Source organism: Barbus barbus (assembly GCF_936440315.1).
Source record: "Barbus barbus genome assembly, chromosome: 9".
In the NCBI taxonomy this organism is placed as follows: domain Eukaryota; kingdom Metazoa; phylum Chordata; class Actinopteri; order Cypriniformes; family Cyprinidae; genus Barbus; species Barbus barbus.
The window spans coordinates 4,802,422-4,826,539 of NC_136737.1; the positions used below are offsets into that span (position 1 = coordinate 4,802,422).

General features: G+C 35.9%; 2 protein-coding genes across 2 annotated transcripts in view; one reads left to right on the forward strand and one right to left on the reverse strand.

Moving 5' to 3' along the window:
- Nucleotides 1-325: 325 nt before the first annotated feature.
- Nucleotides 326-24,118, reverse strand: part of LOC306874604 (SLAM family member 9-like) — a gene marked incomplete at both ends in the record, with an annotated part of 110,173 nt that continues 86,380 nt past the window's right edge. The window contains one exon of the mRNA XM_079424752.1: nt 326-648. Coding sequence (XP_079280878.1) covers nt 326-648 — 323 coding nt within the window. The remainder of the gene's footprint in view (nt 649-24,118) is intronic.
- On the forward strand, nt 10,295-14,312 carry LOC306874931 (uncharacterized protein). Its single transcript, XM_079425267.1, has 4 exons — nt 10,295-10,705; nt 12,935-13,270; nt 13,471-13,582; nt 13,658-14,312. Exons 1-4 carry the CDS (start codon nt 10,339-10,341, stop codon nt 13,761-13,763), a joined length of 921 nt encoding a protein of 306 aa, XP_079281393.1. The 5' UTR covers nt 10,295-10,338; the 3' UTR covers nt 13,764-14,312.

Below are 24,118 nucleotides of genomic sequence, written 5' to 3' on the forward strand. Positions count from 1 at the left end.
CATTAACAATGATATACACATACAACAACATTTTTAATTTTATAAAGAAATTTGTGCCTTATAAAAGATAAATATTTTAACACGCATTAATTTTTTGATCTCAAGCTATTTTTTTACAATTTTTTTTTTATTTTGTTTTTTTTCTTACATTTCCTGCAGATGCAGAAGATCCCGACTGCAGCTAAAATCAACAGAAAACCACCACCAGCAGCAGCAGCAGAGATCAACACTATCAGAGAGACTGAGTCTGGAGGATATGAAGGAGAGTAAAAGAGTCATTAATGTAAGTGATTGAATCAGTCTGATCTACAACACAGAGATCAACTCAATGAATAAACTCTAATATCAGCGCTGCTGTACCTGAACATGTGTGACAGAGTTGACTGATGTCCAGATGTTGAGTCTGGTTGCTGATGGGATTGTTGAGCACACAGCTGTAGGTGTTTTTATCCTGATATTCCACCTCCAGAGGTAGAGAGAGACTGATGCTGAGATCAGACACACTGATGCTGGACAATAAACTGTTTCCTTTGTACCAGGAGAGAGTCACATGACCCACATTCACCACTGAACACACCAATGAACAATATGATGATGATGATGATGATTGTGAAGAGTTACTGCTGATGACAGGAACAGGCAGACGAGCTGGAAGACATAGGAGATTAAAGAAAAATATTGATAAATCTAGACAACACTTTTTTTCCAGCTCTTATTTTGTGAGTGTTTCTATCATATCAAACAGCAAAATGACTAAGGGTGAAAGACATTTAGGTGTCTGCATGAAAAGAAAATTACAGAGATTTATATACAGAGAAAGCACATTAAATCCAAGTAAAGTGTCTACGCTATGTTTCAAATACGTTTTGGGAAAACAAAATGTGGGTGAAATAATGGTTGGGGTGGTCCCCCTAGGTTGAAATGGTGTTCTGGGGCACCTATGCACAATGACCGTTTTATTCAAATCGAATCTGAAACTATGTTTTGATTCATTGCACTACTGCTGCTATAGTTGTTTTTAAATATGTTGCCATGCATTAAAGACATCAGAGACATTTGATATAATTTGGCAAGTTACAGTCATCTAGTAGGCAGCCATTACTGTTTTTACATTTTTACGAAGATCTCTACGATTCGCTTGAAAAGTGGATTGTTGACGTCTTCAAGATCGATCATGATATAGAATCATCAGACTGCCCATCCTTAATCAACATTATGCCACAAATGCTGTTAATGGAGCTTAACTTGTACTGAATATTCCTTTATTAAAACAAGTTATGAGATTGTTTGGACTACTCACCATAGACAGAAACATTGAATGTTTTTGATGATTTTTTTGCTCCGGCTATCTCTAGGTGATAATCTCCAGCGTGTTCAGTTGTGATGTTTTTGATGGTCAGAGATCCAGTTTGATTGTCCAGCTTCAGTCTGTCTCTGAATCTTCCATCAGTACCGTTAAATGTGGGCAAGATTTGTTTCTTTTTCTTCATTTTAGCTATTTGAGACTTTTCAGCTCCAAATTTCCACAGTATATAATCGTCTTCACGTATTTCAGTAACACCAGTGTGTAAAGTAACAGAATCTCCCTCCGTCACTGACACTGACTCACCAAACACACCTGATGAACAAACAGATTTTAAGCTTCTGAAGGTTTACAAAGCCTGAAATCAGCAGTTGTCAGTGAATTGGAAAACACATTGGGAACAGCCACAGAAACACAAATGCAAATGAAAGGTGATATACAAACATGGTATTAGCTTGACCTTCTGAAATATGGGACATTTAGATCAGCAGATGTTTTTGACTTATGAATTTATATTACTTTTGTCGTTGTTCATAGTTACTACCAAAGTATCTGCAAACCAATATTTAGAGAGGTTTTGCATTTGTAAGGTCTTGAAATTAAGATAATTAAATGGCAATGCAACCCCCCCCCCCCCCCCCCCCCCCCCCCCTCCTCCACTTGGCTTGGCTTGGTTTCGGCTTGAAAGCAAGTGAACAAACCTGGCGAAAGGCTACAACATCAGACCAGAGAACACTGGTGTGTTGACAGGAGGAGGCTGTGAGAAGAAAGAAGGCTGTCTCTCTTGCTAAGCAGGGGCAATGGATGCAGTGGGAAGGTTTGGAGAGGAGAAAGATCAGCTGGAGGGAGCTTTGGGAAATGCAAGCAAACAAGATTAGCTTTATCATCAGAGCAATGTATGTTGTGCTTCCATCACTAATGAATCGCCAACAGTGGTACTTCAAGGATCCAAACTATGCCCTCTGCCCAACTCCATCAACTCTCAAACACGTCATGATAGGCTGCAAGACCAGCCTCATGCAAGGAAGATACACTTTGAGACACAATCAGGGCCTCAAGATCATTTGGCGAGCAAGCAGAGTATGACCAATTGACGTTGAAGAAGTAGCCAGTGGATTTGGCAAGTGGAATGATCCATGCTGGGCTCAAAGTAAAGCAACATTAATCACACTCAAGAATTCCCACTTATCAACCTTTCAGCCAACTGCCGACTTTACCAACAGGGTCAATTTCTGGAACATTGAGTACAGGACACAAGCTGAGGACTGATCTTCCTGCAGCGGGCCACCCTTGTGGAGGGTGTATAATGTTGAAAAAACCAAATCATCTAATGATGCAAGGGTAGGGTAGAGTGGGGGGAAACACCCCCCTACTGTTTTTCCAAAAATAACCAATAATTGCCAAAAATACATTGTATTGCCAAAATTATCGATTTTTCTTTTATGTCAAAAATCATTAGGATATTAAGTAAAGATCATGTTCCATGAATATATTTTGTAAATTTCTTACCGTAAATATATCAAAACCTCATTTTTGATTAGTAATATGCTTTGCTAAGTACTTAATTTGGACAACTTTAAAGGTGATTTTCAGGGGGCAATGGGCAATTACTGTAGTTATTCTGCTCTGAACATCAAATCCTTTGCTTTTCCATCAAATATATTCTAAATAGTTGGTTGACTAAAAATATTTGGACTTTATATTTAAAAATTACCTCAAGTTAGCATCAGGTAGCTAATTAGCTAGCCAGTTAGCAATTCATTATTATTGATTAAATTATTTTTAATTTTAAGCTAAAGCTGCATGTGCTCTGATTTTGCTGTAAAGGTTTAAAGCAAATTGCTTTGACAGACTGGGGGGCATTTTACCCCCTTGGCACAAATTAATTTTTTGTTAAAAATCTAATAACATGAAAACTCTGGACATTTTTCATACTTGGTTTATAATTTATGTCATTGTCACTAAAACAATGCTAACTTTTCTGAACACATTTCACTTTTGTTTCACAGAAAAAATCCTTAAGGGGGGCGTTTTCCCCCACTCTACCCTACACTACTGATGATGTGACCCGAAATGGCGCCCTGACCAAGATTTATCTCCCATACATCTAAAAAAAAAAAAAAAAATCCCTACCAGTTTCTAGACAGGGACAGTCTAGTCTAGTCCATTTTTTATTTTTTTTATTATTATTATTATTCTATGCTTAAAATATGGGTTCTGTAGTGGTAACCATGGCATATAGTAAATAAATACTACTAAACTGTGGTTACTGTAGTAAAACCATGGTTAATTTTTGTCAAGGGCTGTTGTTCATCTGAAGATAAAACTTTTGCATGTTTTTTTTCTCCCAGATTTATTAACAACAATTACAGAACATAACATGATCCATTTAATAAATACATTTATTTGCACAAACCAACCTAATTACAATAAACTTTACACACAAAAAAGTTTGAGGTCGGTAAGAGTTTCAGTGTTTTTGAAAGAAGTCTCTTCTGCTCACCCAGGCTGCATTTTATTTATTTATTTTTTTTAAATACAATAAAAAACTGTAATATTGTTAATATTATTACAATTTAAAATAGGCTGTTTTCTATGTAGATAATCTGTTTTCTATGTGAATATATGTTAAAATGTAATTTATTGCTGTGATCTAAGCTGAATTTTCAGCATCATTACTCAAGTCTTCAGTGTCACATGATCCTTCAGAAAGGATCTGATGCTCAAGAAATATTTATATTATTATCAGAAAGAAGATTATTTTATTTATTTTTTTGCAACAATTTAAACAATGTCCTTTACTGTCACTTTTGAACAATTCTGAAGTTCGTGCTAAAGAAATTATATTGCTGGTTCAAAACCACACTAGGATATATATTTTCAATAGATCCACCCATACAACACACTGCATTTAGAGTCAGGGGGTGTCAATTTTCCACAGGATGGTTGGGGTAAATTAAAACATTTAAATATTTAATGTACTGTAGCTTCCAAAAGGCAGTACTAAAACAAAATAACAACCAATCAATTTCCACAAATTCAGCTGTGTGAAAAGTCTGAAAACAATTTATAATAATGCTATCTCAAATTGTGACAATCATCCCGTTCAAAAGTTTACACCCCAGGGCTTATGTGTTGCTTTGAGCATCAGTGAATGTTTGCAGCTTGTAACAACATGCATATCAAGTACAAGAATCAAACTTGTGGAAACATTTGACCCAGTTCTTTGGTTTAAATTCAGTTATCAGATATTTAAATGGGGTCTGTATGTCAAGTAAGTACTGATTTACTGATTGAAAAAAAAATCAATCTTAATCAATCTCATCATTGCAAGATAATGTGCAAGAAATGTCCCCCAATCATGCAGTTCTCGAATTGGGCCTGGCATGAGATTTGAAGGTGCACTCTACATACAACTCTAAATACAACCCAGCGACTGGGTAAAATATGGACAAACCCAGCGACTGGGTTGTTTTCTACCAAAAGTTGGGTTAAATGTTTAACACAACCTTCTGGGCAGTAACCTAACCACTGGGTCAAAACAACCCAATCGCTGGGTTTGTCCATATTTTACCCAGTGCTGGGTTGTATTTAACATTAACAGCATTTTTTTTAGTGTGTGGCATAATGAAGAATTCGCATTACTTTCCATGACTTTTAAGATCTGGGTAACACTTTATTTCGATAGTCCAATTTAGAGATTCTACTAGCAGTAAGTAACTTTGCAACTACATGTCAACTAGCGGTCATTAGAGTATTAGTAGACTGTCTGCTTAATATCTTCTAACACTTTATTTTGATTGGTCCACAACATACAACATACTGACTATTAGAAACTTTGCAAGTATATGTCAACTTACTCTACTAACCCTAAACCTACCCTACTGAGAGTTAGTAGACATGTAGTTGACATGTAGTTACAAAGTTACTTATAGTTAGTAGAATGTCTAAAGTCGACTTTCGAAATAAAGTGTAACCAAGATCTGTGACTAATGCTACTCACATTAAGCCAAAAAATTATATATTTATAACTTACCAATCAGATGCCACCAACACAAACAGCACAAAACAAACATGTGAAACATTGTTGAAAACACAGTGAAAAGTCTGCAAAAAATGTAATAATGTCTGTCATCTCACAATTGTGAGATCTTCTCAGCTCATCTTCAGACTCAAACTGAAACCTGCTGTGGTCGATTTTCTTGAGAGATGAAGAGTGTGTGTTTTTGTACATGCGTGTTTAATCTGTAGGTGAAGGGTCTTCTTCCTGTCCTGCTTTTATTGAACAACAGTGAATGTCTTCACAAAACAGATTTACAGTGCAATAAGAAATAATCAAATCTGTCAAATCGGTGTTGGCGTTTAAACTATACTCTTACCCATCATGTGTCGTTGATAGCATAAACGCATTGGCAGATTAATAAAATGTTAAATAATACACCAGACTTTTTCTTGGCTTCTACTGTAGCTTTAAGAGATTTTGATGAAACATTGCGTTAAGGGATTTTTAGGGAGCACAACATGAACACAATGAGAGCTGACGTGTGGAATACGCCACAAAAACCAGCCCGACAAACGTTCAGCGATGGCACGACATCACAGCCTTAAAAATAATGGTAAACAAGCACTGCCTTGGTTACAGTTTGTATATCTGCAGTCCTAGTTTCAGTTTCCCTTTTTGAAGACTGTTTTATAGACTGTTATTTCCTAAAGCCTGAGACACACTGCACGATTTTCAGCTGTCTAGACGAAAGACTGGCATCGTGAAACATCGTGATCAATGCTCCTATTTGGTGGTCCTATGTCGTAAGTGAGAGAGGTTCAAAGGTGGCCATCTTCATGGTCTTTCGACCAAACATAGCCTGCGATAATTTTCTGTCAGTGTTAAAAATTCAGCATGATCATCGCACAGTGCTGTCACAACCTACATTTACTAACCAGCCAATAAAAATGTGTCATGAAATCAACACGACATGGAGCTAAAAATAAAACTTCCTCTTTTGCTGCCACTTTTTCAGCAAACATAAAAACTACAACTGCCAAAGTGTGATTTATCTCTTTTTGTTAACCACTAGGTCAATATATGTCATCATCTTACATGCATGTCGTACCCAAGTCTTTTAGATCCATGTCGCACAGTGTGATTTGTAAAGGTCATATAAGATTGCTAAAATCGTGGCTTTACTCACAATCGCATGCTTATTGACAGTCACCTGTAGGCCTTATTGTGTGTTTTGGAACTTTTTAGCGAAGACACAGCTGACACAAAGCAACCACACGTTCATCGCTAGTTCTTTGATGTTGACTTTGTGTGCCATGCCCTTTAAACAACAGTTTTCAAAAAGTTCTTAGAATGACTCAATAAATAACAAATTTACACAATGCTTAGTCCGAAGTGTTGCAAAGCTGGTTCTCATTCCTTTTTTGAATCAGTTGTGTCACTTGTCACTCTGTTTTAGAGTAGGGACACACCAAACCAATCCCAAGAAACTAGCAACAAAGAAAGCTGATTGTGGCATCTCCTTGTGCGGTCTCACATCACCTGTGTTGGAGCACAACAAAGTTGCACTAGAACACAATGGACAGATTACAGCCAATGAGCAGCTACCATGTATGCTAAGCGCTTGCGTGAGAGAACATAACTCTCCTATACCAACAGGTGGCAGTCTGTTTCGGCATTTAAACAGGGAAACCAGAACAGCTAGAACTATGGCTATACAAAGCAAGCAGCACAATTTATCATTGTTTAGACCAGCCATGTTATTTCTGATGTACTCATATAGTTGGGTTTTTTTTTCCAATCATGCCTGCTAAGTGGTAAACGGCTCTGGCATTGTCAGCCCTTGGTCATTTTCTTGTGGATTTAGAAAGAAATAAACTGATAAAATGACAACAAGTGTTTGCGTGTTCCCTCGTTACTCCATCATTGGTTTGCTTTCATCAGTTCTGTTTTTTTTTTTTTTTCTTGTGCGCTCATTCGCTTAGCTAAATAGCCAATCAGAGTTCTCTTTCTTGTCAACAAACTCTGCCACTGATTCAACTTGCCAAAAAAATGCTGATGGCGTCTGACGAGAGCCAACAGTGTGGAACACACCGAAAAAACCAAGGCTGATCGACGTTCAAAAACCACCCGATGCTGTATGGGATTGAAGTGCCCATTGTTGCTTGTTATACCATAATCCCACATTTGCTTTGACGTGTTCTTGACCTGTTTAATCTTTGATGGTCTAAATGTAGTGAATTTTGTCTTGACACTACTGTAACTGAAGCTGAATGTATTTTCCAATGTAAGGCGTCAATCATGGTCATGCAGCTGCTAATAATAATAATAATAACAAACTTTATTTTCTATAGCGCCTTTAAAGGTACATCTCAAAGAGCTTTACACAGAAGAAAAGATTTTTAAAAAATGACAAAAATAATAACAATAATAACAATTAAAAGTAAAATAAACATCAGTCATATGACACAAAGAAATCATTTAAAAGCTATTCTGAAAAAAATGTTTTAAGAACAGATTTTAAAACACTAAAAGATTCAGCCTGTCTGATCTCAGAAGGAAGAGAATTCCAGAGTTTTGGTGCACAAGAAGAATAGGCCCGATCACCCATAGATCGTAAACGAGTAGGGGGTACCACTAAAAGATCAGAATCAGAGGAACGGCGATTGTGACTTGGAGTATAAGCAGTTAACAGTTGAGACAAAAAATGTGGTGCCAAACCATGCAAAGCCTTATAGTTTAGCATGAGAATTTTAAAATCAATCCAAAATCGGACAGGGAGCCAGTGCAATGACCCTAAAACGAGAGATACGCTCGCTTGTCTTGGACCTTGTCAGGATTCTAGCGGCTGAATTTTGAACTGACTGCAGCTTACTTAAGGTGGTTTTAGAAACCCCTGCAGGCAAAGTATTACAGTAATCGATACGGGAAAAAACAAAAATGTTTATAAATTTTTCAGAAACCGAAAGGGATAACATGGGGCAGAGTCTTGCGATGTTTCTGAGATGAAAAAAATAATTTTTAACTGTATTCTGAAGATGAGGATCGAAGGTTAGATTAGTGTAAAATATCACCTCCAGATTTTTTTATTTATTTTGAAAATCTAAAACCGTACATTCCATTGTTAAAGCTAGCGTACCAGTTTTATTAATTTGATGTGGTGTGTCAATAAGCATTACCTCTGTCTTATCACTATTAAGACAAAGGAAGTTTTAAGACATCCATTTTTTTTTATCTGAAATGCTGTGTTCAAGAAAGCCTATAGCTGTGGTATCACCAGGTTTAGTGTAAATGTAGATCTGGGTGTCGTCTGCGCAAAAATGGAACTTAAGACCAATGGATCTAAGAAGCTGAGCAAGAGGAAAGATGTACATACTAAAAAGTAGGGGGCTCAAAATGGAACCCTGGGGGACATCAAATTTAACTGAACCGACTTTGGAACGACATCCACCCAGGGAAACAAATTGTCTACTCTCTGAAAGGTAAGATTTGAACCAATTTAAAACAGTGTCAGTAACACCAAAAACAGTTTCTAAGTGAGTAAGTAACACAGCGTGATCGACTCAAGATTCAAGATTTTTGACTGTGTCATCTAGAAGAACCAGAACTGAAAGATAACCAGAGTCTGCAGCAATCAACAGATCATTAGTAACCTTAACTAAAGCTGTTTCAGTGCTGTGGAGTTTACGAAAGCCAGATTAGAGGGGTTCAAAAAGGTTGTTATCAATGAGATGAGTATACAACTGAGAAGCCACAATACCTTTCAGGATTTTAGCTATGAAGGGAAGATTAGAGACGGTCCGAAAATTATTAAGATTATCAAAATCAACAGGTGTTTTTTTTTTTTTTTTTGGACAGGGGATACAGCAGCAATTTTAAATTCTGCTGGTACCATTCCACAACACAAAGAATAATTTATTATATTAAGAACAACAGAGCCTAGGGAGGCAAAGCATGAGTTAAATAATAGGATCAATAATGGAAGTGGCTACTTTCATTAGAGAGACCCCCTTGCTTAGAGAAGCCAGATCCTAGGGCTAAACACCCTCTGGCTCGAGACGGGGGTAGCTGCAGACTGGAGCAATGGGCGTGCTGAAATGAGGCGTTCCGAAAGGTGAATCTGTACAACAAAATCTACCCCTAACCCTACCCCCACACCCTGACAGACAGCTTTGTCGACCAATCATTAAGACCTTTCTCCACGCCCCTACCTTTTGGCATGCCCTAACCTTTCGCCACGCCCATTGCTCAAGCCTGCAGTTATCCCTGCTTGTCTGGCTCTGCCTACTAGAGTAGCCACACCCCAAACTCAAGCTATTGGTTGAGCTAGAAAGTGATTGACAGATCTGAGCAGATTACTCTCAATGTTTTGATGGTGCTTGATGTTCACACGTCAACGAACAATAAACTGGGTTAAGAGAATGTATTTTACCATTATAAAAAAGTCTTCACCTTTAAGAAATTAGTAAAGATGTTATCGTATTGAGTTAATTCTTTACTACTGATACTGATAATGTTGCATCTTTATTGACTTACTATCCTGAAGTTTTTCTGGTCGACATTTTCTTATGTTTTGGACTACGAAAACAATTCCTAATAACTAATAATCATAATATTGTTCCCCCTTTTCTGTATATTTCTGTTTTCACCTGATAGTCTGTGCAGTGAAATGACCAAAAAATATCCAAAGCATGGAATGAGATTGTTGAGTATTGTTTCGGCTGCTGTTTTTCCAGACTTGTTCTTGGTTGCATATGCTTGAACATAGAGCATATTTGCTGTTATGATCCTGCTTTTATGAGGATCTTTTGTTCCCTTATGCACATTTTCCATTTGACAGGTGGCAGTTGTCTTTTTTATTGTTTGTTTGGTGTGTTCTGTTTTGTGCATTTTAGGGTGGAGTCAAGCGGCATGAATAGATATGTGATGAATTGACTGATAATGTCGTCATTCCCAGTGTGCGGCCTTTTCAACGCCAAGGAATTTTGTGTATTCATTAGTTATTTAAACATCCTCCCGGTGATGTTCTTCTGCAATGCTGTTCTTCAGCACTATTGTATATTTTGCTTGGCTTATGCTAACTGTTTGTTCTTCAGGTGCATCTGGTGTTGGATCAGATGTAGTCTCAGTATCAGTGAAGGAGGGAGATTTAGTCATTTTTCACACTGATGTTAAAACAAACCAACAAAATTGTATTAGATGGCATTTTAATCGAACTAGCATCAGTGGAAATATCAGTCATATCTGTACAGATGCTCAGTGTAATAATGGCACTGAGAAATGCAATCAGACTGGATCTCTGACCATCAGAGACATCAGAACCACAAACTCTGGACTTTATGAACTGAAGATCAACAGCAGCAGCAACAAGAGTGAAAAAAGCTTCAAAGTTACTGTCAATGGTGAGTCGTTTAATACATGTTTTATTCAGTGTATACGTTTAAAGTATTGTTGACATGTTTCTTTTTTACAGTGATATTTAAAGTTATTGTCTTTACCTGGATATTAATTTACATACAGAATCTTTTCAAACTTTCTGTGCAAATGCAGTTTGTAGAATTATCTCACTTTATACCAAGGGTCCGAAGTACGGAAGCGTATTGCATTCACTTGAGGAAAAAAAATCTACTCTGTTTTTCTGAATTAACGAGTTATCTCAGAATTACGAGATAATTTTTCATAAAAAAAGTTTTTGCTCTGTTTTTCTGAATTAATGACTTAATTATCTCGTAATTCTGAGATAATTAAGTCATTAATTCAGAAAAACCGAGAAAAAACTTTTTTCATGAAAAATTATCTCGTAATTCTGAGATAATTAAATCATTAATTCAGAAAAACAGAGAAAACTTTTTTTAATGAAAAATTATCTTGTAATTCTGAGATAATTAAGTCATTAATTCAGAAAAACAGAGAAAACTTTTTTTAATGAAAAATTATCTCGTAATTCTGAGATAATTAAGTCATTAATTCAGAAAAACAGAGAAAACTTTTTTTAATGAAAAATTATCTCGTAATTCTGAGATAATTAACTCGTTAATTCAGAAAAACAGAGCAAAAACGTTTTTTTAATGAAAAATTATCTCGTAATTCTGAGATAATTAAGTAATTAATTCAGAAAAACAGAGAAAACTTTTTTTAATGAAAAATTATCTCGTAATTCTGAGATAATTAAGTCATTAATTCAGAAAAACAGAGAAAACTTTTTTTAATGAAAAATTATCTCGTAATTCTGAGATAATTAAGTCATTAATTCAGAAAAACAGAGAAAACTTTTTTTAATGAAAAATTATCTCGTAATTCTGAGATAATTAACTCGTTAATTCAGAAAAACAGAGCAAAAACTTTTTTTTAATGAAAAATTATCTCGTAATTCTGAGATAATTAACTCGTTAATTCAGAAAAACAGAGCAAAAACTTTTTTTTAATGAAAAATTATCTCGTAATTCTACGATAATTAACTCGTTAATTCAGAAAAACAGAGTAGATTTTTTTTTCCTCAAGTGAATGCAATACGCTTCCGTACCGAAGCGCCTAGAAAATTTTGGAAGTGCAATCTACATATAAATGTGGGATTTACTCTCGAAATTGCAATTGACATAATAATACCAGAACGGGACAAAAATGTGGCATGTCAAAAGATATGCGCAATGTAAATGCAGACTATTGAAATAACATAAAAATATCCATATCAATATATTTTTGAAATTTCACTCCAGTTATTTGTAAAAGCGATGACTTGTACATAATCTTAAATATCTCACGGTACATTGCTACTCTTGTTAGCAGAACATTTTACTAGAAAACCCTCACTAATTTCAGATACTCAGTGATTCTGGATTGTGCATCTGATAGAAAAACATTTAAATGTGAATTTTAATAAGCTTGAACCTAAAGTTCAGCTAAATGTTCAATTGTCCTTCTGACTGAAATTAAAAACTGTCTCTGCCAATCCATTCAAATAATTTAACTGCTGTGAACAACTAATGAATTGTGATTTTTAAAGCAACGTGCAAAAACTAAATTTTTATACGGAAAAGTAATATACAGTCAATGACACTTGTGCAAAAACAATGACATGCATGGTCCTATTCCATAATATAACTGGTTGGTTTCTATTAATGCTCCATGTCTCTATCGCCTAAAGGGTCTATGCTCTAAAAACATTGAAGACCCTTGCAATAGCCTATTTTGATTTAACTAAAGCCCCATTCAGACTAGGACAATAACTATGACGACAGCTATATTAGTGTCCACAGCAAAGCACAATATCGTTCTCTTTATTAAAAGCGCTATGCAGTTTTGTCGTCTTAAAATGCTGGAGCTCTTGAAACAGGATGGATTCTGATTGGCTGTCAATGTTTTTATTGTTTATCAGCTGGAAAAATGTTTCCTATAAGTTTTTTTCCCTGTGCTGCTATCATTATAGAATATGATCTGTATCTTCGTCATTATAGTGAAAGGGCCTTAAGCCATTTCCATTGGCAAGCTGTTAGTTTCAACAGTTAATGCTTTTCACAAGAAGCTGCAGTTGAGTTCAGATGAAGTTGACAATCTATAATCACTCGTTTCTGACCAGCTTCTGTTATTATCTGTTTAAATAATAAACACAATGATCCTGGTTTGTGTTTCAGGTGTTTCTGCTACTGAACGAAATCAAATGAGACATGTGATTGACGGAGAAACTGTCTCTTTAGAATCTGGTGAAACAAATTACACTAGTTATTTAATGACGTGGTACTTTAATGACGCTCGCATTGCTGAAATCAATGCAAGTATGAGTAAGATTTGTACAGATGATCAGTGTAAAGAGAGATTCAGAGACAGACTGAAGCTGGATCATCAGACTGGATCTCTGACCATCACCAACACCAGAACCACAGACTCTGGAGAATACAAACTAAAGATCATCATCGGCAACAGCAATTTTTGTATCACCAGAGAGAAGAGATTCAATGTCACTGTCTTTTGTGAGTATATAATTCAGTCATTCAATAACTCCCGGAGCTGTGAAGCTGTTTAACTGCTGTTGCTAAAAACAAGGTGACATTTATTAGTTAAATCAGAGCTGCTGACCAAATTAGAAAGGTGTAAATATCAGTCCAAAATATTCTTAAATACTAGATGGAATGTCATTCACTCTGTAGTAATAATGACCGTCTGTCTTTAGTTCCCGCAGTAGGAATATGTGTTGCTTTTGTTATTCTGCTGATGGTTGCGTCTGTAACTGCTGGTGTGATTTACTGTCGCCAAAAGAAATATAAACCATCACTAAAGAAAATGTAAGTATTAACAAGATATGACTTACTATTCATCAATCCTCCTCCTTACTGTTGTGAATCTGTGTTTTCTTGCAGGAGAATGATGTTAATATCTCGCCGCAGAATCCGAAAGACATTGCTTATGGGACTTGGTATGACGTTAAATCAGACTCAGGATGAGACTTCTTATAAAATGATGTAATATAATTTATCATTTTGATACTTTCATTGAAAGAGACACTAAAGAGAATTGCGAAACGATGGAGAGAAGAGGATCAGCTGTAATTTGGAAAAATCAAATCAACCAGTTAATTACTTATTTACAGCTGTTTTGTGTAGTAATGTGGCCTTTAAAAATCAGGTAGTCGGTGAAACACTTTGCTGAGAGTATTTATGATATCCAGTGCCTGTATTTGGGCACAGTGTTGTTATTCTGTAGTTAAACCTGAAAAATACCGAATGTGATGTATGTCAGGAGGAATGTTAACTGCAAAATTGTGTGTACTGGCTGAAAAGAATGCTGTTAAATTAGAGTAAGTCTTCATACATTTGGTAGATATATTTTTATATTCATTTTTGTAATGTGCAAAAAATTATCTTTTCCTTTCTGTGTTCCTTACCTTTACATTCACCAAGGGAAAAGTGCCTTGAAGTAAAACCAACAGAAACACAATTTTCTTTTGAAATGAACTTGAAAAATCTTTGTATGTTTATGTGATATTATTAAAAATACGAGTCACTCATGACAAGCGGAGTTTGTGTGTGTCTCTAAAATATTTTACTACATGCTGTGACAGTGTTATATGATGATCTGGCAACAATATTTGTGCTATTTGCCTCTATATTGTTCTGTTTTTCTTTCTGCCATCGATGTTAGGGCAATTTCAGACACAGCTGAGGTTAACAGAGGCCAATCAAATAAAACTCACAGATGGATTTGTGAGAAATTTGAAAGAAAGAGGCCACCTGGGGGCGCCATTGCGTTTTTCACGTGTGTCAATGATTATAAAAGTACACATTTTCTTTTCCCACACATGCATGCAATATTAATTTCATGATAGATTTCCACTTTCTAAACAACTTTGCCTCTAGGATCACTGCTGCCAATAGAAATGTTCGTTAAATTTCAGAGATGAGTTGAAAATATTACTTCCGTGAAGAAGTCCGAGGTTTTACATTCAACCTTGATAAAACAACTGCAGCACAATTATCCAGACTCTCTAGGTCAATTTATTATTGTTATTATTATTATTATTATTATGGGGGTTGGGTGAACTGTGGATGAAATTATATGTTACTTCAGTGTAACAGATATATATTTCATGATCAGGGAAAAGATTAAACAGGAAACATTCTAATATATAGAAAAGCTGCATTACACTTCATAAGCTTTTCTGGTCCACCTTTCTTCATGTTTTGAACAGTGAACAATTGCTATTGACCGATCAATGGAATATTTTCCCCTCCCTTTCACCAAATTAGCTGTTTTCACTTGCAATTCTGTATGCTTTTTATTTATTTATTTATGTTGTGCTTTTTTTTCTGCAGCCCTAGGCATGTTTTTGGTTGCCATACTACCATTAGGTACACTGGTACAGTCCCACATCTTCCTTTATTTGCATTTTCCAGTTGGCAGGTGGTGTTGGTTTTGTGTGTCCTCTCTTTGTGTGTTTGATGGGTGGAGTCAAGCTGCAGGTGTGTGTGTGTGTGTGTGTGCACTTGTTTATGCTACATTGTGGGGACATGGAAAGTCCCCACAATTCACAGAAACAAATGGCGTGTATGTGTGTGTGTGTGAAGTGATATTTCCAAAACATGATATTAATAAAGAAAGATGCTTATTGTAGTTAGAGTGTGTAGCTACAACATCTACCGGCATGCCTAGGCTATAGGACAAAAGAAGATGCAATCCAGACTGAGTGTTAGAAGTAAGCCATGAAATACGGGCTACAATATTTTACAAACGGTACACGGCAAAAACCTTTTCATATGCATATTGTATCACGTTATCGCTTAACTTTTGATAGGTCAGAACAATTCGTTCACCTTTATGACTCGAGAATAACGAGTTGTCTCAGAGAGCGATTCACACATATAAGTACAATCCTATGGGTTCTGCGCTCTGTACATGAAACAGAAATGATTTCACCTCCCGAGTCGTTCGTTCATCATGTGACAACCGTTTTCAAACCCATTAACTGTGGTAATAAATGGTTGGTTAATGGTTTAAACTTGTCCGTATGATAAAGCAAAAATACTCGTTTACAGATTGTATCTTCAGAAAATATCATGCCATCTAATATAATACTAAAGAAAATCCCATTTGACTTGTCTATTCCTACTAATTTAGGATCAGATGTATTTTATTTTTCTCTAATGATACATCCCCTTCTTATATGATTTATTACTGAATAAAAATTAGTTTAGGGTAGTACATGCAGTGTTACGTATTTAGGATTCATTGATACTTTTGAGTCACCTAATTACCATTAGTCCATAATAAATCGTAAAAAGTGTACAAGTTGTCTTTTTAACCGAATGTAAACATACAGATCTGACATGAACAAGAACAGGATTTTCACAAAATGTCAATTGCACATGTCTTTTGATAATTATACGGTAGGCTTGACTACACAATTGCAACATGCAGTTAACGCATTTGTTGTAAGATACTGAGCCGGAAGCGTTCACGTGACGACAGACAGATGACTCGGACCCGATGATTCCTGAGGTGAATCATTTTTGTTTCGGGTAGCCTACAGACTGCATATACAGCCTATCTGGGTTTTAGGTGACCAAAGAATGAACGACTCGACCTGAAGACTCGGGAAGTGAGGTGAACTACTATAGACTGCATAGCCTGAAGACCCAGCTATAAGCAACACATTAATCATGTGTTCATCTCCTCACTTTTCCATAGGGAGGCTCCCGGAAGAAATTAATCGCCATTTAAGCAGAAGAGCAGGACACTTTTATGAATCAGAATCTGCATCCATGAAGGGAAAAGTGGTGAAAATGAAGGCTGTTTTTAATTTGCTCCCAGTGGTCTTGTTTTTAGTCGACAATGGTGAGAACTTGTTTTGTTACTCTCTTAAACACCTGCAAACGATAAAAACGAACCTAACGTAGTTTCAGTGGAGTGAAAATGTAAATAATAAGGTCAAGTGACTTGGTATAAATAAAACATAAGCAACACAATTCAATAAACTCCGCTTCTTTTGTATCATAAATTCATCTCCTGCTTCTGCTTTTCTATGTTTTGCTAATTTCTTGGCTGACAGAAGACAAGAGGACAAGATTTGCTCTTAACAGGTTTTGGATAATAGATAACTTTGCTGACTAGTTGTTCTGTTACCAGAAGAAAAAACAGTTATTTTCTGACAGGATCTGGCATCCGGGAGCTGGATCTGATATTTCTGGTGTTCAAGATAATCTATGAGACTCATGTATGTTTGTCTGATGAGTGAATGTGTGAATCTTCTGCTGTTTGTTTGCATGTATTTTGAATCCAGGCATATTTCTGAACTTAACATCTTTGTGATGTGTATAAAAAAAGAGTTTTCACTGCACTATTGTATGTTTTGCTTGGCTTATGCTAACTGTTTGTTCTTCAGGTGTGTCTGCTGTTGGATCAGATGAAGTGTCAGTGTTAGCGATAGAGGGGGATTCAGTCATTTTTCACACTGATGTTGAAACAAGCCAACAAGAGGATATTAAATGGTATTTTAATGACATTCGCATCGCTCAAATAAGTGGAGATCTCAGTCAAATGTGTACAGATGTTCAGTGTGAAGATGGTGAAGAGAGATTCAGAGACAGACTGAAGTTGGACAATCAGACTGGATCTCTGACCATCATGAACATCAGAAACACAGACTCTGGACTTTATGAACTAAAGATCATCAGAAGCACCAGCAGCAGTGACAAAATCTTCAAGGTTGCTGTCAATGGTGAGTCATAAATGAATGTTTAAATGCAGTTTATACAGTATATGTTTAAATGAATGTGTTTCTTGATTTTTATTGTCTAGCTGTATATTAATTTACACACGTCTACATATAAATGCAGGATTTCCTTTAAAAATTGTATCTGCAATAAACAGCTTGTTTTGATTTTAAGCTAAAATCCCATTCATAACTATATAAAAAAACAGCTATATTATTGTCCACACCAACACACAATATCATTCTGTTCATTAAAAGCACTGCAGTTTTGTTGTCTGCCGCTTTAAATGCTGGAGCTCATTAAGCAAGATTAATTCTGATTGGCTGTCAATGTTTTTATTGTTCATCATCTGGGGGAAAAAAATCATTCTGAAAGTAATTCCTTCAGTGTTTTTTTCTCCATGCTGTTATTGTTATAGATGTGGACTCTTGTATTATTTTATGTGTAGAACAATTTTTAGAACTATATCTTCATAATTATTGTTATTGTTATCCTTGCTGTGAAAGGCCTTATTAAGTCATTTCCATAGTTTTGATAGTTCATTGTTTTCATAAGAAACTGCAATTGAGCTCAGATCAAGTTGAAAGTAATCACGCCATCTCTGACCAGCTTCTATTATTAAAATTAGAATTTGATGTGTAAAGTGTGTTTAAGCACAATCCAAACCCCCCACCCCACCAAAAGATCCTCCAGGAGCTGTTGGTTTGTGTTTCAGGTGTTTCTGCTGATGAACAAAATCAAATGAAGAGAAAGTCAGTGATGGAGGGAGAATCTGTCATTTTAGAATCTGATGACACAAAAAACCCAAATGATGTGCTGAGATGGTATTTTAATGAGCTTCTCATCGCTGAAATCACTGAAGATCAGAGTATGATCTGTATAGATGAACAGTGTAAACAGAGATTCAGAGACAGACTGAAGCTGGATCATCAGACTGGATCTCTGAACATCACAAACATCAGAACCACAGACTCTGGACTCTATAAACTAGAGATCATTATCAGCGCCAGCAGCTTCAGCATCACCAGAGAGAAGAGATTCACTGTTACTGTTACTGGTGAGTACAGAATGCAGTCATTCAATGATTTTTCTTTGAGAAATAAAAAAAACTTCAATATTTTTCATCAACCTAATAACTGTTGGGATGTGGACTGTTTAGAAAAAGGGAGCTTTGACTCGATAATACTTTGACTAATGTTTTGATCATGATATCAGTCAATATTTCTGTCTGCATTTTTTTTCCTGTTGATCTCACAGTGCTGCCATTTATCAGTTAAATTAATATCATACAATTGATGTCCACCGTAATAGCACAAATATCAGTCAAAAGTATTGTTCAATACTAGATGGATTATCATTCACTCTCTAGTAATAATGACCGACTGTCTTTAGATGTTCCAGATTCAGGTCTGTCTTCAGGTGCTGTAGCAGGAACTGTTATTGCTGCAGTTGTTTTTCTGCTGGTGGCTGCAGCTCTAATTGCTGCTTTAATTGACCGTCGTCACAGGAAATATAGACAAGCACCACCGAATGTAAGTATTACATACAGCTGATTTAACATGTACACAGTGTAATCTCACAATTTTGTGTTTGTAGTTGAAAAATTACTTTTTACCATTTTATGAATCTGATTTCTTACAGGACAAAGATGTTAATAACTTGCCACCGAACCCAAAAGACATTGCTTTGAATGATACAAAACAACTTTGAATCAGACTCGGGCCAAGACTGCCAATAAAACAATGTAACATCATTTATAATTTCGATGCTTAGGAAAATTAGGAAATTTACTAGCAATGGAACAGCGAGGGCTTGATGTTTGTCAGTATGTAGAGGTTTATTAAGGCTGCTAAAGTGATTCTTGTCTTTGCCCTAGAACTGATCTGGTTTGACATTTCAATTACTAAACTTGCCAGCTTACATTCACTTGTAACTCACAGATCTGTGTTTCCACAATTAGCTCACCAAGATTTTCCTCCTGTTACTGTTGATTTAACTGGTATTGTCGCTGTTTCAGGAAAAGTTTGTGTCATTACTTTGCTAATGTTTATGGTTTAAACGACACTATCCCTTACTCATCCACAGTCATCAGAAAACACTTTCCACGAGCTACACTGGAACCAAAACCAGCCTTGATAAGCATGGAAATACATTTTTTTTTTTAGTATTCATGATGCTCAGTGCATGTAACTGAAAACATGATACAGGCTGTGGTAAATGTTGTTACTTCAACTTGAAAAATACTTGATGTGATGTTTGTCAGGAGGAATGTTACAGAAGAATTAACACAAATGTTCAAGTTCAAGTTTATTTGTATAGCGCTTTTTACGATACAAATCATTGCAAGTTAAGTTTCCAAAATATATTTATATATTACAGAACCTTAATATATTTAACTTATGGCGGAATTTGGTAATTCTGTATGTTGTCTGAGCATTGGCATCATCTGAGGTCCTCTGAGGGGTTGGCATCATCTCTTCTCAGGTGTTCGGTCATCTCAGATCATTTAAGGGTTGGATCCAGACTGACGTTTCTGTAATTCCTAGTTACCACGGGATGTTAATAGAGACATAATTAGCATAGCTGCTGTTCCATCTAAGCAAAAATGATTTGTTCAAATAGCAGAGGGCCTAGGACAGATCCTTGTGGTACTCCATACTTTACTGGTGATAATTGAGTAGTGATCGGACAGGTAGGATCTAAACCATCTTAAAGCCTGCCCTTGAATACCAGTATAGTTTTGTAATCGATCTATGAGTATATCATGGTCTATAGGGTCGAACGCAGCACTAAGATCAAGTAATAGCAATGAGATACAGCCTTGGTCTGAAGCAAGAAATTTGTAATTTTAACAAGTGCAGTTTCTGTACTATGGTGAGGCCTGAAACCTGACTGAAATTCTTCATAGAGTTCTTTTTTTTGGCAAGAAAGAGCACATTTTATGCAGTGCTGATTCGTTCTTTCATTTCATTTATTGGCTGAGAGGAGATGTCTATTTTTTTCCATTATGAAGTATGTTCAGCTGTGATTGTTTTTATGTTATAGTATTTTGCTGATGTGTTTATCTTGTAGAATATCATCACTGTTTGATGAAGACGATTGCTTTCACTTAAATGCTCTACTTGGTGAGTCTACCCTTAAGCTTTAGGTTTTCCTTGTTTTCTCTTGTGCTTTTGTTCCCTTGTAAATATTTTCAGATAAGTAATTTAAATGCTAAACTTCTCTCAAAAGCCTGAACCACAGATTTTACCACAAATCAATAATAAGTGGACATAAATGTTGTAATTTTTCTAATACTATTTTATTTATTTATTTATTTTTTAATAAGCTGTTTTTAGCATGACAAATATTCAGTGCCTTGCACTCTAGAATATTTATATATTTTGGAAACAAGAAAATTAACTTGAAATGTCCTTGTATGTTTGTGATAAATATTATTAAAAACATGATTCATTTATAACAACTGGGTTATGTGTTCATACCGTGTCTTTAAAATATTGTGTGTGTTTTCAGAAATAACTAAGCTAAAATTAGATCATTGAGTAAATGATGCTGATGCACTACTTTCACAAGCAACTTTATTATGGTTGATACGTCCTGTGGCCTACTGTTATGTGGTGATCGTTGGCAACTGTGTTTGTTTTTCCTGTCAGTGCTATCTCCCTCTCTATTTTCCATTGTTTTCTGTGCTGCTGCTTTGACAGGTGTTATTTGCACACTGCACCCCGCTCCCTGGTTATCAACTTACACTCCATTCACTGGCTACTGCAGGAAGAAGCCCAGCAATAAAAGCAGCCAAAGAAGGCATAACCCTAACTTTAACCCTAACCCATGAGGCTCCTGTCCCAGACAGTTTGCCAGTTGTTACTAGTAATGGGAGAAACAAAGCTTTTTGAAAGATTGAATAAATTGAAACAATCACTTCTTAAAATGATTCACTGTTTCAAATCGATGGAAGCGCCACACGCTGGTGACCCCCTGCTGGTCAGAACACTGTAAATGCTGGGAAATCTCTGTTCAAACCAAGGGTGTGGGACACTAATGTTCCTACTAAAAAAAAAAAAAAAAAAAATAGTGCGTTTTATCTGTTAATTAGATGCACGTGAATGTTGTGTTGTATGTTTCACCATGGAAAGCATGGAAATCTTCAGCATGGAAATATGGATATTATGTACAGGTACATCTCAAAAAAATTGAATATATGAAAAAGTAAATTTTTTCTTGTAAGTTATTTCAAAAAGTGAAACATTCATATATTTTAGATTAATTACATGTAAAGTAAAACATTTCAAAAGTTTTTTTGTTTGTTTTAATTTTGATGATTAGAGCTTACAGCTCATGAAAGTCAAAAATCACTTATATATATACATTGAAGTACACTTACAAGTAGTCTACTAGTACACTGATATGTGTATACTTACTACATTAAGTATACTTAAAAATATACTTGAATTTTACTAAGCTTGATGTATGCTACTTTTTGGTATGGGCTAAAAAAAAAAAAACAGATCAAAATCAGCCATTTTCATTTTTTATTTCCGATATCGCTTTAGCACATAGTGATAATAATAATATATATATATTTTTTATGGGTGACTTACATGACACTCAAGGACACCTTACATACAAATAAAAGACAGTTAATAAGCAACAACAAAATTCAAAGCCCACACCGGTATGCCTGCCTAAAAAAGATGCATCTTAAAACGAGATTTAAAAATAAGAAGAGAGTCACTATTATGAATATCTTGTGAAAATTCCACAGATAAGGAGCAGTGTAGCTAAAAGCTCGAGAACCCTTAGAAACCTAACATGCACAAGGAAAAACTAAAGATAATGTAGACAATGATCTAAGAGTTTGAGAGGGAGTATATGTTAAGAGTAGGTCAAGTAAGTAGAAGCCGATTATGTAATGCCGTATAAACAATAAGCAAAATACTGAATTTGACACATGTTTAACAGGAAGCCAGTGCAGTTGTTGAAGAACAGGAGATATATATGCTGCATAGTAGGAGTTCCAGTAATACATCATGGGTGAAACGGAGCTTGAAACTAAATATATTGTCGCAAACTGATTCACTGTTTCAAAGCACTCCAGTCGGATCACGTATCGCATCATTTGATTCCCATCGGAACTTAAAAGTATCAAAATTCAAATCATTTGAACTGGATCAGGACTTAGGAGCACTTACTGCGAATCATATTTGATTTGGAGCGGGTTCGCATATATTTTATTCAGATCGGAACTTCGGAGCATGTATCGCAAATCTTTTTTTTCAGATTTGTTTCTTTGGTAAACAGTACAAAACATAAAACCATTAAGGATAGTTCACCCAAAAATAAAAATTCTGTTATTAATTACTCACCCTCATGTTGTTCCAAACCTGTAAGACCTTCATTCATTTTCAGAACACAAATTACAATATTTTTTATTAAATCTGAGAGCTCTCTGACCCTCCCATAGACCGCAAGGTTCCTACCACTATCAAGGGACAGAAATGTAGTTAGGACATCGTTAAAATAATCCATATGTCATCAGTGGTTCAACCGTAATTTTACGAAGCTACAACAATAGTTTTTGTGCGCAAAGAAAAGACGACTGATCTGGATTATGTTAACGATGTCCTTACTACAATTCTGTGCCTTGATCGTGCTAGTACCCTTGCTGTCTATGGGAGGGTCAGAGAGCTCTCGGAACTCATCAAAAATATCTATATTTGTGTTCTGAAGATGAACAAAGGTCTTACGGGACCTTGGAACGATATGAGGGTGAGTAATCAATGATATAAATGAATTAACAACAACCCCCCCCCACCCCCTTGCACATCACTGAAGAAAGATAGATAGATAGATAGATAGATAGATAGATAGATAGATAGATAGATAGATAGATAGATAGATAGATAGATAGACAGATAGACAGACAGACAGACAGACAGACAGACAGACAGACAGACAGACAGATAGCGCACGTCCGAATCCAAAGTTAGCTTCACTTCCTGTTTAATGAGATTCCTTCATCTGATCGATTTTTGAAGGCAGCATAGATGTATCCTTCGCTGCCTTTGATATCCCACAATCCTGTGCGTTCCATTCCATGATGGTTGAGCTAAAAAATAAAGATGGCGTCTGAAAGTTGCCTTTAGTGGTTAGATTGTGTGTAAATGTTTATTTCTGATTAGCTTTTTGCAACTTTGATGTTATTTCTATCGCGAAATTAGTATTATAGTAATTAAATATTTGTTTAGTTATCACCAAAACTCGTTCTATTTTGTTGTAGATCATTAAACCGTTAAGCTGCCTCAGAAGCCTGTCCAAAATCAGTTTCATGAGGTGCCTTCATGCAAAAAAAGGGATGAGATACCGATGCATGCCATTTCTTTACTCGGTCTCATACTGTCAAGTTTACAGTGCAAAATAGCTCCCAGGTGGACCTAAGATAAAGCAGAATACAACTTTCTTTCTCTGTTTTTAACTGCACAGTGCAGCACATTTCACCGAACTACACTAAACATAATGCATCTCACTCTGGACTACAACTCCCTGACATAGCTGTCCTAAAGCGGCAACTCCTATTTCCCATTTCCTGCAACAGCTGCCTGCAAAGTCATT